General features: G+C 30.2%; 1 protein-coding gene across 1 annotated transcript in view; it reads left to right on the top strand.

Annotated features, from left to right (window-relative positions):
- bark (C-type lectin domain-containing protein bark beetle) overlaps positions 1 to 17,787 on the top strand; it is a 58,444-nt gene that overhangs the window by 11,166 nt on the left and 29,491 nt on the right. Inside the window, exons 4-5 of the mRNA XM_080171406.1 lie at positions 9,239 to 9,335; positions 10,379 to 10,444. Of these exons, the coding sequence (XP_080027532.1) occupies positions 9,239 to 9,335; positions 10,379 to 10,444 (163 nt within the window). The remainder of the gene's footprint in view (positions 1 to 9,238; positions 9,336 to 10,378; positions 10,445 to 17,787) is intronic.

Below are 17,787 nucleotides of genomic sequence, written 5' to 3' on the forward strand. Positions count from 1 at the left end.
GTGCTTATATACAACTCGTTTTGCATTCAAATTTTAGGTGAACTGAAATTAGTTTCCGAATGTGAACACATTTTCCTAGGTGTTTCCCAATCCTATCTCAATATTTGCTACTAGCTAAAAAACCTTCAAACTTCCAAAAAAAAAATCTAAATTTGAAAAATTAAAACTTTGAATGTATATATCGTTAATACATTCAAATTTTGATTTTTTTTTGAAGTTTGAAGGTTTTTTAGCTAGTAGCAAATATTGAGATAGGATTGGGAAACACCTAGGAAAATGTGTTCACATTCGGAAACTAATTTCAGTTCATCAAATTTTATATAAAAAAAAACAAGGAAACCAAAACCCATTAAAGCGATGCTTAACAAATCTTTCAGTTTTAAGACAGATAAACGAACATTAACAAATATAGAGTAACAACTCATTTAAAATTTAACATTATTTAGAAGTTTGTTTTTAAAAATTTGATAAATATTTATCACACTAACATTTTAAGACTCAATTATAGAGATGCTTCGCTCATAACATTAAACCGAGGAATTTATAATCCAAAAATTAAGTAAAGAAGAGGATTATAAGGTCCTACCCCAAACGTAAGAGTCCCAAACGTCAGAGTGGACAAACGCAAGAGTCCCAAACGCAAGAGTCCCAAACGCAAGAGTCCCAAACGTCAGAGTGGGACAAACGTCAGAGTGGGACAAATGTCAGAGTGGACATTGCTTAAGTAAAACATCAGAGTCTATGCTATTTTAATTATATGACAAAAAATAGACAGTTAGGCCCCCTAGCCTGCCTAGCCGCGGGCGCTCGGCCCCCTAGCCTATAACCTAACCTAACCTAATCATAAAGAAAATGACTCTGGCTGCAGCACTCAGCACCCTGGCCTACCTAGCCGCAGCGCTCGGCCCCCTAGCCTGCCTAGCCGCGGGCGCTCGGCCCCCTAGCCTATAACCTAACCTAACCTAATCATAAAGAAAATGACTCTGGCTGCAGCACTCAGCACCCTGGCCTACCTAGCCGCAGCGCTTTAATGATTATAAAATCGAGACTCATACGTTTTACTTATAAAATGTCCACTCTGACGTTTGTCCCAAAAATCCTGCGTTTGTCCACTCTGACGTTTGTCCCACTCTGACGTTTGTCCCACTCTGACGTTTGGGACTCTTGCGTTTGTCCACTCTGATGTTTTTCCACTCTGACGTTTGGGACTCTTACGTTTGTCGTGGAACCGATTATAATATATAAAATATTGTGTTTTAAAAAAGCCCTTTCTTAAGAACCCTGAAAAATATACACCATACCCGACCTTTAGTTTTTAGGGTTGTAATCTGTTAACAAGAAATAGGTACTTTGGTCTGGTAACCGTACACCCCTGTATAATTTAAGATTTTTTATGTTTCTAGGGATCAATAATAACATAGTTCTACTGTTAAGTTGGGATCATAGCAACATTATGATTATTTATAAATCTGTGACACATTAAACACGTCTGTCGGTGGTCTGTCCTTGCCCATAAGCAGGCGCAATGCACCCATTTTTAAAAAAATGTCAATTGTCTTGGATTTTGACAATACCAGTTAAGTTTCAATATTGGTACAATAAAATTTCAATTTAACTTATTATAACTTGAAAATGAAAATTTTGGGGGGGTAATTTTTATTTCATAGAGGCAAGGACGTCTAAACTTTTTCTATGGGGGGGGGGGGGGGGGCGTAATTACCCCTTTACCCCCCCCCCCCTTGGACGTCCCTGAATATAATATAAGTTTTTGTACAGTGTACCTTAATCTATATATGTATAAAAAATATTTTTTACAAGTGGTAGTCATGGGCAGAAATGTATATTTTTTCCTAGATTTTCCTAGTCCCAAGAAAAACATTTAACAAGAATAGTTTGTTGTTGACAAAAATACGTCAGCTACTCATATTATTACATTAATTTTTTTATATGCCTTTTTATTAGGTTTGAATACGTTTTTTCGATAAATACAAATTGAAATTGAGAAAATCACGGAAACTTGGAAATCTAGGAAATGATCTAGAACCTTAACCAAAAGTAAATCACAATAAAATTTGATTGAAATATCCAGAATGTTAACATATCCAATCCCTGAAAATTTCAGCTGTCTATCTTGAATAGAAGCCGAGATAATCACGTTTCCCCCATAGCGTTACGGACTGACGGACGGACAGAAAAAGTGAATTATAGAGTAGTTTCGCAACTAAAGAAAACTTGATTAAATACTGATTGTTTGATTGGTACTAACTAACGTCTGCACCAGTACTTTTATTCTTCGAAAAAGTAAACAGCTTGCTTTAAGCTAGAAAAGACAAATTTTGTAAAAAATTAATGTAATAAAGGAACTTTACTTTTCTCTATAATTAAACCATTTGAACATATGTATTCAAGATGATATTCATAATTTTAGCATGACAATTTGTCAGCCAAAATATGAATTGATTTTGTTCACCCCTCATCTAAAAAATCAGATTTAACAGTTTTTAAACAAAGTGTTACTAAAATCTTCTCATTCATTGACCGATTGGTTTGTACTAACTAGCAGTGTCCAAACTTTTTAGATTGACAATTTTAATCTACAACTGGGTTAATTTAGTTTATCAAAATCTTTTATACTATAACTATTTTGTTCAATTATTCGTTATAATTTTTAACTATTATAGAAGGATAATAGTTAATTTTTCGCATCGTATTATAAACAGCTTTCCAAAGATATAAAATGTACAATTATAAGATTAACTCCAGATTTTTTAGCCCCGAGATGCCGAAGTTACGGTCTGGTTTTGATCTTTTGATTGTACATTTTTATATTCGTGGAAAACTGGATATAATACGATGCTAGACATAATTTTTCAGTATGGCTGAGAACTGGTTCTAATCCACAGGATATTATTCGGTTTCGAAGCGATACGGAAATAAACTTTAGATCCCTTAAAATTGATGAAAATATAAAATTTATTAAAGCTTGCACACACCTCTATGGCCAGGAAGTGGCAGAATATTTTCCACAAAGGGTGAGATAGGATTTTATGATTTTACTCTAAATAAACAGGAAGTCGTTATTATAACATTTTTTACCACGCAAGTTGTGTTCTATAATACATAGTTGATTAAAAAGAAAATCAGGCTTTAAAGAGTTTTAATTATTATGAGCCTAAAGTATAGAAATTTAGAAGCAGATGTTATTTCGATGAAAAAAACAGTAAAATGTTACACAGTACATAGAGATAAATATTAAAAACAAAATATAAATAAAAAATGTTGGTCTTTTTAACATTTACTTTATCTTCTTGTAGTAATATGAATAGTTTTTTTTATGTGTTTGTCTTTAATTACATGCCATGGACATTTTCATCCTTGTTTTTTATTATTTGAGTGACATAGGACAGAACAGGATAAGGAGGGGAGCACTGAATTGAATTCTGTGTGAAAGTTGTCATTTACTAAGTATATTTGCGATAACTTTTATTTAATGAAATCTTCCAATTTTTAACATGTACAAAACGGCCTGCTTTATTGCATCAAGATCCATGACAGATCTATATAGGAAATAAACGTCTATAAATGAGCTCGAATCTTCCAAACGTATAGTGTATAAAACTCATAGTGCTCCAATAATCCCTATTAAATTCTCATTGACCAGAACGTTAAGACCCAATATTCTACTTTTAACATCATAAATTCAGTTTTTTTAATTCATGTTGCTATTTAAATAACATTGAAGTATTTGATTTCTATTCATAAAACAGAAAACTTAAATTTATAATATAGTAAATCTAAGAAAACTTAGTTTTAAAATGAAATGATTTATGCGACACTCCCGTAATGTGGTCAGATGTTAAACTAAACATTTCAACCCTTTGAGGACGATAAATTGAAATGAAGAATATTAGGATTTCAATCTTTAAAATATGATAAAAAAATGGAGCAAAACGTTAAATCATGTATTGTTACACTGGGTGTAAATAAAAAACTAATAATTACTGATTAAATATATATTAAACAGATATTCTAACGTAAAATGTTTAAGTCGAATCATTATGTGTAACGTATAAATGAAGAGAGAGAAAAAGAGAAGGAGCGAGAGAGATAGAAAGAGAAAGGGGGGAGACCGAGAGAGAAAAGGGGGAATGAGAGAGAGAGAGAGAGGTGGGAGGGGGGGAGTGAGAGAAAGAAAGAGAGAGAGAGAGAGAGACGGGGGAGGGGGAAGTACATAATGAATCATAGGCATTCTAATTTTATTACAAGCTGAATTTGAAGAGATAATAAAATGAACATTTAATTGAAGAATAAGAGAATAAAATTTGTAAGGCAAAGAGCGATAGTATTTAAAAAGAGTAATTATCTCTGATAATTAATAACATTAACAAGAATGACAAAATCCGTAAAAGAGAAACATTAATCAATTCTACTAAAGAACATTAAGAAATATAGAGTAACTGCACTTAAAAGAGAAGATATTTAGATTTCAGCAAAAATTTAAGTAAATATGTCATTTAATAGCTTAAATAAAAGTTATTTTGTTTGGACATACTAACGACATGGTGATAGGGCTATCAGAACTACCTGTTAGGGACGTACGGATGGACAGACCAACCCCCACTGTAGAAAAGTTTGGCTTTTAACAAGAAATAGATCATTAACATTATACAACCCTTTTACCCAATTTCCTTCCCTCTTACTGGATGAACGAACTTACCAATAGATAAGGTCCATACTGGCAAGCTATATAGGGAATATTAACACAATTTTCAGCCATTGAATAGCAAATGAGAAAATTACTTTTTCCTCTAATCCTAGCCAACAGACGAACGGGCGGACATTTTGAATTATAAATAAGCAATAAGCAATTATAATAACAAATGTCTATTATAATCTTGATTAAAAATTTAAGCCATCTAATTTTTATAGCAGCTAAGAAAACAAATATTTTAGAGTGAATTATAGAGTAAGAAGGATAATTTCAATTCCAAAATTTCTTTTCCTCAGAGAAGGTGGTAACATATGACCGTAAATTACACTGTTAACCAAAGTTTAGTAACCACTTTGACTAAAAAACTTAATCAGTGTTTCGTCAGTTCTAAACAAGAAGTGTTCAAACTTTTAAATCAACAGAAGGCTTACCCCTGTTTATCATCATGGGGGATGTAAAATAAATATAAAACATTATTTCCTAAGATCCCTGAGTTTAAAAATCATCAACAAGGATGATAATATCCATAAGTAACAAAAATCCTAATAGTAAAAGTAAAAACACAAAAGCAAAAAGAAGAAAACGCGGCATAACCAACAGACAGACGAACGATGATCAGTGTAGTGGTCATACAAATGTTCACACAAAATATTAGTAGTCTTTGATATCAGAAAATAAAATTGTGTTTATGTGCAGTACTGATTGATCAACGGATAGGTGGACAAAAGTGTATTGGTCTCAAAAATAATAAATCTTCTATATTAAATAGCAGAAAGGAAATTTTCAGAGCACTATAGACAGAATAACGGACTAAGTAAGGAATAAAACTTTTAAAGTTTAAATTAATTGACTTTGTTACTAACCTTTAGCAGGTAAATAAGGGTGACAACATCCATAACTTTAGAAGCTCTTGAATTAAAAAAAAAGGCAAAGGAAATAAAAGCAAAAAGGGTGCACAACAGACAGACATATAAAGTAATGATGCATAGTGAATCTTTACACAAAAAATATCTTCGATAAAAGCTGGGAAAATTATTTAAGAGCATTACCGATAGACCGACAGACAATATTATTCTTAGAGTATACATGCATTGGTCAGCAAACATAAAATAAGTCTTCTGTCTTAACCCTTAATCCAGTAAGGATATTTAATATTCTCAAGAGCATTACAGACCAGCGAACAACGTGAGCTGTAGGCTAGTTATTTCATATGTATGCTTTTCATACATTAACAAGGTTCATAACATCCAATATTAGCGAAGCATCCAAAACATATGGATAGAAAAACTGAAGTGAGTTTAAAGAAAATGTTCATAAAAGATTAAACTATGCGATAAATCATAGATAAATCTTTGGTATAAAAAGTAGTATGTCATTAAAGTCTGACATGCCGACGAATTGAGTAAGTTATATATTGAATATTCATTAGTACACAAGATGTTCACCCAAAATTGCAGATGTCTATCTGAAATAGCAGCCGAGATAGTTACAATGGTACGGACGGACAGACAATATGAATAATATAGTATGATTCACTAATAATTAACTTTTTCTTGATTATCTGTGTTTTAGATTTGATTTAGAAATTCAACTAACTCACAATGATTTTTAAGGCTTATCTTAAATTATTTAACCTTATTCTTTAAACCAGTGATCCTAAAGGATAGAGCACCAGACGACAATTTTATATACAAATCTAATTATATAACAAAAACTTACCCCATCTGTAGATTAAAGTTATAGGTGAAATTGTTTTGACTCTGCTTGTGAGTGCTACGTAATCAAAATTTAATTAAAGTTACACCATTCTTTTTACCAATGAAAAAGGTAAATGGGAAAACTTTTAAAAAGATATATTTACAGACTCTGCTGCTTTTAAGTCTAACCCCTTATGCCTGCTCCACGGAGCCTGGTTGTGAAATCGTTAATGTGTTAACTCCTTTCAAATATTTAACCCACCTAAAATTATGATAGATGATAATTGATAACAGATAAAGGCAAAAAATATGTTAGAATTTCTAAAACTGTTTGTTAGAAATCTAAAAATGGTCTACTAAAAGAAATTTTGATGCTTGTTTCAGGTTAGGTGAGGTTAAGTAGGGGTTATTGTGGACATGTAGAGATAGAACTTACCGCGGGGTCTAGAACTAATTTTTCTCTCTCCAAAAATTAAAATAAGAAGGGGGGGGGGGGGGTTACTCGATTTATTCTGCTTAGTGTAAGAAGAAAATTTATTGTTATTTAATTATAGGTAAAATTTGAGTATTTACGGAAGTAGACACTCTAGCCGGAAATATTAATAACTTTCACTCAAATCAAAATATATTCAATTAACAAAGGCAGGAAGATTTATTATGAATGATATTCAATGATTTTAGTGTAGTGTGTAGAATGTGTAGGGAGTTTACACCTCCCTTATGCAAGCCTGTTGTTAAAGAGTTTATAATTGTCCTTCCATACAGTAACATACTTCGTTTTTTTCTTAATAATTTTCGTTAAATCTGAAATTATATTATCCTAATTGATTATCAAATATATATATTTTATATCGCGCATTTTGTGTACGTGAATATAACAATATTATATAGGACTGTATATTATATTAGAAGGATTTTTACACAAAAATATGTTTTCTTTCTTTATTAATAAATCTATATTTTGTATATGTCTGTATTTGGCTTGTTTTCATTTTTATTTTTTTTCTTCAAATTACAATTGGTTTGCGTCACAGCAATGGATATAATATTACTTGGATCTTACACCAGATTTTCATGTTCTATAATAATGTGAAACTTGTAGCTGGTTAAAAAAATTTTCCACTCTCCACCCTCCCTTCTAATTGGATGAACAAACTGACCAATAAATATCAGCGGAATTAGCAACCTAAATCGACGACATTTTTTCCCCTGTCATAATATCCACGTGTATTCTAAATCCATTGTTACAGCGAGGCTGTATCCATAGACGTCCAAGGGGGGGGGGGGTATTGGGGCGATTACCCCCCCCCCAAAATTTTTTTTTTCATTTTACCCCCCCATTTAAAATTTACCCCTACCCTGGGGGTGCCGTAGGCACCCCCAACCATTTAGGAGGGGGTATTTTTAATACTATATATTTAATAAAATTTAAATTACCCCCCCAAAAAATTTTACCCCGGGGGTAAATTTTGGGGGGGTAAACTAAATTTACCCCTGCCAACAGATTTCAAGGGGGGTAATTACCCCCCCCAAGCAAATTTTACCCCCGGGGTAAAACATTTGGGGGGGGTAAAAAAAATTTGCGGCGCGCTTCGCGTGCCATTTTACCCCCCCCCCCCCAAACGAATAACCACCCCCTTCAAAAAATTTTACCCCACCCAAAATAAAAAGCTTGGACGCCCCTGGCTGTATCCCAGGAAACAGGAATAGGTTAATTGGTGATAGATTTCCATTCCCATCCAGTTAAACATAGTTAATCATAGCCTAATTTGATTATTATGAAACAATGTTAATAGTTAGAATGAATTTGTAAGCTAGTAAAATGGAAGAAAAATAATTTAGTGGGGTGCACAGGATTCTGTCAGGGGGTGAACACATTCCTCTAGTTGTCCAACTCCTACATAATCAACATAATCGAAAGTCATAAAAGCGTTCTTTAATTGATAAATTGTCGTGGAAATTTTTTTCACAGCCCTTTAAATCTTAGTGTTTTAACCCCACGCTGTTGACTGATTAAGAGGGGTGTATCAGGAGGTGTACACTCTTGTCAAGGGGGATGAAGGGAGTTGACACAATTTAATGTCTCATTGACTTATCTCTATATTTATGCGTTTATGTTAGAAAAAATAAATTTTAATGAACATAAATTAAAGAAATAACAACTTGTTAAAGTTACTTAAAAAAATTGATAAAAAACTAATTTTTAAAAATGTGACCAACAAAAAAGAGATGACAAAAATCTTGAACCGCATTTTTTTCTTATGTAAGTCTAAGGATAAAAGTATTTTCTTAACTTAAATTGCAGCAGTTTTTTCTTACCTACTAATATCATCTAATCTTTAGGTTTAATTTCTAAAAGTTTGAAAGTTTCTTTTTAAAACTTTTCAATAGTTCTAAACTAGTTAAAATCCAATGCAAAACGTGTTCTTTAAAACTTTAAATCCTTTACCTTTCTTACTGAATTTAATATTTTAGTTAGAATTACAGTTTATTTTTATATAAGTTTCTTTTTAAATAATAGTCAATCCTTAAGGTGAGACACCTGCCACAAAAGACAATTGTAAGAATTAAATACAGATAAAAATAAAATAAAATTCAACATTGACAACGGGAACGTTAAAAAGAAAAATATATCCATTTATTTGGATAAAATTCCAAATGTAGTTATTGAACAAAGAACTGGAGAATTTTGTATTTATAGATTTGCTACGCAACCATAAGGAAAAAGAATAAGAGGCTGAACATCTCAAATTTTGTTCTCTATACATATACGCAACCATCATTGGTTGGCATCTTTAGAAATATGTTTTATAATTATATTTTATTTTAGATCCTGGTAAAAGACCGATGGAGATCAGTATGTACTAACTCAAGAAACTGGACGCAAGCCGACCTCAACGTCATATGCAACCAACTTGGTTTCCAAGGTAAGAAGTGTTTAGTAGCTACGCTGCAGGATTAAATGTCTGTCTGTTCTACATCTGTATATATTCCTATACAGTGCACAATAATTTGTCAATTGTAATAAATACTGTTATTTTCATTTACAGTTTAAGATTGTTTCAGAACAAAAATTGATTATCATTAAAATAAGCTATTCACTAAATTCACTATTTTAATGCTTTATTGGCGATACTTGCAAAAAAACACAAAATTTTGTGAAATTCTCTTCCAGTATATGATTATAATTTTCTGATTGCTTAAAAGTATTGTTTCTTTTTTTAATATACAAAGTAAGAGGATGTCTGTCTATATATTTAAAATTACAGTTCATGCTAACCATATTGTAAATATATATTATAGATTTTAAAGTTTACATAATGTGCAAAAAATAGTTTAAAGCTGTAGTAAACTGCATCTAAATAAATTTTATATAATCAAACTATTCTAAACTTAAATTCTAGAGTTAAAATTGTATCAGAAATAATTACTAAATAAAGTATAAAGCAAGGACGATTATATCTTATAATAGCGAAGCTTTTAGTAAAATAGGCAAAAATAATGTAAGATACTTGTGCTAGGGGGCGTAGGAAAAAAAATAATCGACAACTCTCTTGTAGCTAAACTTATTAGAACAATGCCAAAGTTAATCTAATGTTCCACAACAATGGAAATATTGCCCATTGAAGAAAAAATAGTATATGTAATTTTCAGTAAGAATGATATGTTAGATTGTAGGACAACTTAAAACTTTCATTCACGCTTTAAGAACTATGCATGAAGATAAGGTCGTGATAAATATAGATATTAATTTTTAACAGCAGACAACGATTTAAGGTATAGCAAAATAACTAAAAACCTTCCCTGGGCCTTTTAAAAACTTTACTCAAAAATATCGGTCCAGACAGACAGACGGACATCTTATTACTTTTGTATTAGATAAATATAATAGAATAACGCCAGATAACAGATATACAGAGTAGCTACGCTTTTTTGTCGCAAGAAAAATTAACAATCATGTAAATTTCAGGTGGAGAATGGCACTATTGGTACGACCATTTGAACACGACAAGAAACATCCTGTTTGAACAGCCAGGTAACATCTGAAGTTTCCTAAGCAGCCACGTGTAAGACTCAGTGAAATCGTCATAATAACTTTAAACTTCAGCTGGATGTCTAAACCTTACAATCAACTTTTTAAAAAATGGCACACACGAGCCCTAGTCGGACGTATTGTAAAGTTTTTTAGCCCGTGCCTTCGGCACCTCGGGGCTACAAAAAACTGGTTTTAATCTAATAATTGTACATTCTATATCCACGGAAAGCTGTTTATAATACGATGCGAGAAATAACTATTAATGCTTTCGTGTTGTAGTTGCTAACTTGTCCCCGTTGTATTTATTTTATGTATAATCTTATAACAATTTCGCTGGAAAAAAATACATAAAAAAACATTTCCATATTTATGAGATCACTTAAACTTTCTACTAAATAAAATACTGGAAATGAAATATTTATATAGAAGAATTCACTCGTCACATATTCTTTTTAAAAAAGTAAAGTACACACATGTGACACTCTCAAATTTAGAGGAGCTGTACTTTATACAAATATTTTATGACAGTCACCCAGTAGACCAAGAATGTACGAAGTACATGCAATAAAAAAACTGCCACTAAGAGTTATTATTAACATTCTGTTTTAAAAATCTCTTTGTTTTGTTCATTTTAGAAAAAAAACCCTTTTTTTAAATATTTGTAAAGCTCTAGAAAAAACAACAAAATATATTTCCAAATTACCTATTTACTGTACAAATTCGGACTCTGAACTAAATATTTCATTGAAGTTGTACTTTTGCAATACAATTAAAAAGTAGATTGGATATTTTATTTTCCAGGGTTAGAAATAATTTTAATTTTTTTTCAATATTTTAGAAAATATCTATCTTATTTTGACAATATAGACTTATTTAATTAATTACATTAGCACATCAATAATACTGTGATATTTAATTAGAAATAAACAATTCGTTCAATCAATATGACTTTAGTTCCCTTTAGTTTTAAAAATTAAAAATAAACTTTTTTTCAGACAAAATAAAGAACTCTTTCAGCATTTTTTCTAACCTTTTTGAGTATGATAAGCCAATCAAATTACACGAAAATTGCATTACCGACCTATTCTTGATTGACAAATACAAATAAATATATTCTTTTATTCAATATCTAGTAATCTACTGATTTGTTTAAACAAAAATGTCATGTAAGTAAAGTAAGGAATATTGGTTTGACCTAATTTTAATATTTATTGATAAAAATAATAACAAAGAAATCTTTATTTTTAATGTTTAAGGAAAATTATTTTATTTGCATTTTGCACTCTTGCACTGGGGCTTAAGAATTTAATAACCAGTAAACTGATTGGGTTCTCTATTTTAAGATAAGCTTCACATAGTTCCGTGATGGTTTTAAGCTATATTTCTAGCCACTCGGTGCTAGGGGCACAACCGCTAGTTTTTTTTATATTTTCCATTCATTCAACATTTATTCTCTAATTTGCTCACTTGTTTCAATTGTCTCGTGCTTTGATTTGATTGCTTTCAAACTAAAATCATTATATTAGCTAAATTGTTGCTGCCATACCGTGCAGGAAAATCTCAGTTGAGCGAGAGTCTTAACAATTTGAGATTGTTTGTCGGTATGCCTTTTTTTAATGTTTGAAACAACATATATATTTTTGGAGTGTTAAAATTCTAAAGACGATTACAAACTTTATGTAGACATATTAATTTAGAAGTAGCAGCTATATTCTTATAGCATCAGGGAATTTGATTAAGAGTGGAATAATAAAAATAGCCAAAAGCCACACTTACACATATATGAAGCTTCCCTAAAACGCCTATTCCATTAAGACTACAGATTTTCTATAACTTTTACCTTAGTCAAAAAACTATTCTATTCTAACTTACTTCCTTAAAATTATAGATTTTCAATAGTGTTTTTAGCTTTTAAACTATAAAACACTTTTTTCAAACAAACCTTCTACCATTGCTAAACTTTACTAACTTTACCTCGAAAAATTCACACATGTCTTATAAAAACACTTGTTACAAAAAAAATTACGCATTATTTTATCCGAGACCATCCTATTTTTGTCAATCGGAAATGTCCAGTTTAGATAAAAAATACTATAAAGTAAAATATTTAGCTACATCCGTCCATGATTACAAAGTTAGGGATCTGAAATAAAAAAATGAATGGAGTAGTAATTGATTATGAACTTGTCAGCTGGAGAAATAGGTCAGAATAAGATACGTTTTTAGCATCTTATTGTAAAAAAGCAAGCAAGCTCTACCTTACGGTTTAAAGTCATTAAAAATTAAAATCTTTATTTCATTTAATTATTCCTGGACCAAAAGGAAAAAGTTTGTGTACCTACTACACACTTTACTTTCAGTTTGGCTCTGCAACTATTTTATATGTAGAGAGACATTATAGTCAATAAAACCATTAATTACATGACGATTCTACCGTTAAAGAAAATTTATGTTTTTACAATGATTCAAATTCGTAGAATAATTAAGATAAGGGGACTGGTTGCTTAATATGCACTTGCTAGCCTAAGCCAAAATTTTGTAGTTTTAAAAATCTGATTTTTATTACATGTTTCAATTCATATCCATATTTTTAAACTTTTACTGCAGAAAAGGCATATTTATGTTCTTCAATTTATTTTGTAGATTATTGCGGTTATGAGATAAAAGTTTGATTTTACTTAGAATTGTTAAGTTTCATTATGCTACTGTATTTCATTAGACCTACCCATCCTCAACATTATACATTATTGAAGCGTATCAGAACGATCTAATAACCAGCCTTTAGATTTTTTATTAATGTCAAAATAAAATTTCACTTACATGCATCTAAAAGCCAAGACGACTATTTACACAATCATTACCATTTTATATTGTATATGCTTTTATCAGTCCAATCATCCCAAGAATCATAATTTTAAATAACAAATCCTAATTAAAATATATCTCCAGTGTTAGATCAGATAAACAATCTTCATATAAAAGATTTATCTTTAAATTAACATTAAAAACCTATCCATTACGTCATAAGACGGAAGGATTAACAGACACACCCTTAGTAGAAATATCTTGCTTTTAAACAATCATGGTATTTTTTATGGACTTCAAAAATTTCTTCTTCTTTTTTATGTTCCAGAGTGCGCGCATCAATGAACTAGATACCACTTAGGGGTAGGGACGATTATTAAAAAGCTTTCAGTACTTTTTTACGAAAATATTTTAATTGGTTAAAAATTCTCAATGAAATTTTTAACCAATTAGAAAGTGTAGAAACGACAAGTGGACCAAAGATCGAACGCTTGCCTTTTTATTTTCCAGTTTTAAATGTGTTAGTAGCCTGTATTTGGAGCCATAAACTCGGGTGTCCTTAACCCTGTGGGAATTTCCTAAAACTAAGCATAAAGATGGCCTTTTAAAAGCTTGCTTATGAAATGAGTACTTTGAATTAAATAATAAGGATTTTGTTTTCGAGTTAGTTGGTTAATCAATTTCTAATAAATGTTTAAATGATTTTATCACATTTAATGTGAGAATGTTGATATTATCATATTCAAAATAAATGCTGTAATAAGCTTTAAAATATTTAAACACTAGTCTTTCATTGGACACAAAATGACGTCCAATTAGAAAAAGGAATAAAAATATTGGAAAGAAAATTATTTTATTTCAAAATTAATTCTTGGCATTTTGGAATAAAAAATATAGGGGAAAGAAAATTATTTATTTCAAATTTATTTCTGGTCTTGAAATAATATTCATTATTTTATTTTAATTCGAGTGTCAACCAATAAGAAATAGGCATGCTGTTTTAAAAGTTTGGAATAAAAATTATTAGTTTTTGTCAATTCCTTTTTTCAGAGTATAAAATGAGAATAAATTTTCCAACATCATTATTGATTTCTAATTTAACATTTCATACAGTGGGTAATATTTATTTCAACATTTTTTGTCATTCAAAATCAAGTGTCACAAAAATAATAATATCTAACATAAAAAAGAAATTTTTAAAATAATTTTGTTTTCTTTATTTGTTGAAGATTTAAGCCCAAGCTTTTTCTGAGGGGGGAGACCCCCCTCAACCCCCCCTCTCCTGAGGGGGGAAACCCCCCTCGACCCCCCCCCCTGACGCTCTCTTCTTTAAAACTTTCATTATTTCTGTAATTTATTCTAACTATCTTATAAATTTCAAAACATGAGATAAAAAGGAAATAATTTGCTGTACATTATTAAAAAATTTAAAAATTGTAAAAAAAATTCCAACATGATTTTTAATTTTAAATACAAGAATATTTTTTCCTATATGATATGTTAAATTTAAATACAGGAATATTTTTGTACTGTGGAATTGAATAAATAAATGCTGTACATTAGAATGGCTTGATTTTCAATGATTTTCTAATTTTAAATGTGCTACATACACTTTCTGTCTGAACATCATATAAGAGACCAAAAAATGAAAAGAAAATATTTTGGATAATGGGGAGGCTCGCTGATGCATGTAAACTTTTAGAAAGACACTTGTGGGGAGAATTTTTTTTTTTTTTTTTTTTTTGGGGGGGGGCAATTATTTTTCTTTCAAAGTATAGCTTTATGCACCTTCCCAATTTTGTCTTGAAGAGTAGAATAAGAATAAAAAATCTGTTTTTAAAACTATTGATCCTAGCAAGAAAAATCCATAAATAAATTTAAAAACCAAGAGATTTTACATTTAATTTAAGATTTTTCATGCTTGGATGAATATTTTTTAAAACCAATTTGATATTCTTATATTAATCAACAAGACAAATTCAAAAAGATGCATAAAGCAATACTTTGAAAGAAAAAAAGTTGCACCTCCAGAATAAACTTCTAAAATTTTTGATGCATGGAAACACCTTCCCCCAATTTCCCCTCAAGGACAAAATCAATTTTTTATATTTAGGTTTCTTATATGACAACTGTAGATGTTGATTACAAATTCAATGTCCAAAATTGATCCACTCTACTGTACATTGTTATAATTTAATATTTGATGTGGGTATAAACATTAGACATAGATGGTCAATCTGACCCCATTTTTTTCTTAAAAAGAAACCTTTGTTCACTTTTTGTTGTATATGAAATACAGCCCTATAGGCAACATTATTTGCAACTAAATTTTGCAATGATATAAATTTTAGAAAGATAACTTTATTATAAGAAATTAAATTATTTATAACTAACTTATTATATGTTGTGTCATACGCTTCACATTATATGATGGAAGAAATATTTTCTTCAAATATTTCACCCAAGGAAACTTTAACCTAAGATATTCAACAATTTATAGCTGATACATAATGTAAACAAAATTCCCTTGTGCTGTCTCTAGGTTATCTCTATTGTATAAATGAACGTACAAAAGAGGAGGAGAGAGAGAAGGAAATAGACAGAAAAGTGAGGGAGGGGGGAGGGGGAAGAAATATAGAGAAAAATAGACGATGAAGGAAGATGTCCATCATAACTATTTTCGGTTCGATTCGCCCCATCTCTTTATGCTTTCCCCTTTGAACTGGATTTTTCTGGATTATATATTCCAAAACTTGATAGCGATAAGGTGTTTATACAAGTGCGCCAATGTTTTTTTTATAAAATTGTTAAAAAATGACATCTGTTTGGTTTTCCTTTGCAATTAAGCTTTTTTTAGGTACAGGGAAGGTTTTTAACTATTTTGAGAGAGCGTATCTCTACCCTCCTAATTTAAAATCACACCCCCAAATTTTTTTCTGAATATTTCTTATTAAAACTCCGTTAAAAAGTAGAAGGGCGGTTGACTTATCCCCCTCCCACCTTAAGAACACCTAGAGGCTTCTTGGGGGCGTCCGTTGCCCTATAGTCTTTCTTAAAATAAAAGCTATGTCTTGCATTTTTTTCAATTAGGTGTTTGATCACGAATTTCATATGGTAAAAATATTTTTCTTTTTTAATTGTTATCCTAATAAGATAAAAGTTATGCTTGAAAATTGTTTTAATAGCTATTATTATATGTTGCATTTTTAGATAAACGTGAGAATTGCGTTCAGAATTGCGTCAGAATTTGCGTCATTTGCGTCATTTCAATTTTCAGATTTTTATTACCCGTCATCAAAATAGACAGAGATATTTATTGTTCACCCTTAGATGATGTAAATTTTTTGATAGACTTTTTTGAATTTAAGAAAAAGATAGAGAATGAGACAAAACCAAGTATCGTATTTTATTAATATTGCTTATACAAGAAAGGTCATTCAAAATTATTTCACCAATATTAAGGTCAAGTGACAAAAATTTAAATTTCCACCTACTTCGCCCCCAGAGGGGGCAATAGTAGAAGGAAAATTCAAATTTTGATCACATGACCAAAATTGTTGAAATAATTTTAATATCCTTTCTAGCATTCACAATATTACGAAAATATGATAAATAACTATTATATGAATTGTTTTTCGCAATACATTTCTCTTCAAGGGGATACCAAGAAGGAATTATAAAAAAAAGACTGTTCTTGAAAAGGGGAGGAAATAAGAGGATCTTTTACCTTTAGCCGAGTCATAAAATCTGGTGGTGATTAAATATCAAATAAAAATATGTTTTACATAAATTTCTATAAAAACAAAAAATCAAAATATATCTTTTAAGATTTGCACAATAAAGCAGATTTTAAGTATTTTCAGCTAATTCTTTTCTTTTAAAAGATCTTTATCTATCTACAAGTGTTGTTTTCTTGTAGATATTTTATATTTGTAATTTTTTGTATCACCACTATAAATCTGTAAAAAGTGAAGTTTTCACTATTTTCCGCTTGTTTACACATATGATTCATTGAATAGATATCATACAGTTGGATCAAGACATTTGGGATTGTGAAGCTTTCTTCGGAAAGTTTTAATAGTTTGTTTTTAAAATCCATAAAGCTAATTTGTATATCAGTCACAATCATTTTTAAACTGTTGGTGGAAAAAAAAAATTTGAAATCTTGTTCATTTACATCGTAATTTAATTTTGAATTTTGTTTATTTCATAAGGTTTTTTATCTAACGATCGACAAATTTTAAGGTATAAAGGAGGAAAATAAAATAACGAATGCGCCTGACATGAAGGCAAATTATTGAATGTTTACACAAATGATTCTTTACACATATTCCTTTCACTTCAGATTACTTGCAGGATATTATTCTATAATATTTTTAGTAGCTTAAAGGGATTTAAAGGAATAAAGAAATAGAAAATAAATATATGATGATTAACAAATAATTCCTTCCGTTGTCGAACGGAGGGTTGAACTAGTATTTTCATTTTTATTTACAAGTTAATTTTTCATTTATTTTTCCTAAATTATCAGCTCTTTC

The sequence above is a fragment of the Acartia tonsa genome, chromosome 1 (genome assembly GCF_053477335.1).
Source record: "Acartia tonsa isolate MP-2025a chromosome 1, ASM5347733v1, whole genome shotgun sequence".
Lineage (NCBI taxonomy): Eukaryota > Metazoa > Arthropoda > Copepoda > Calanoida > Acartiidae > Acartia > Acartia tonsa.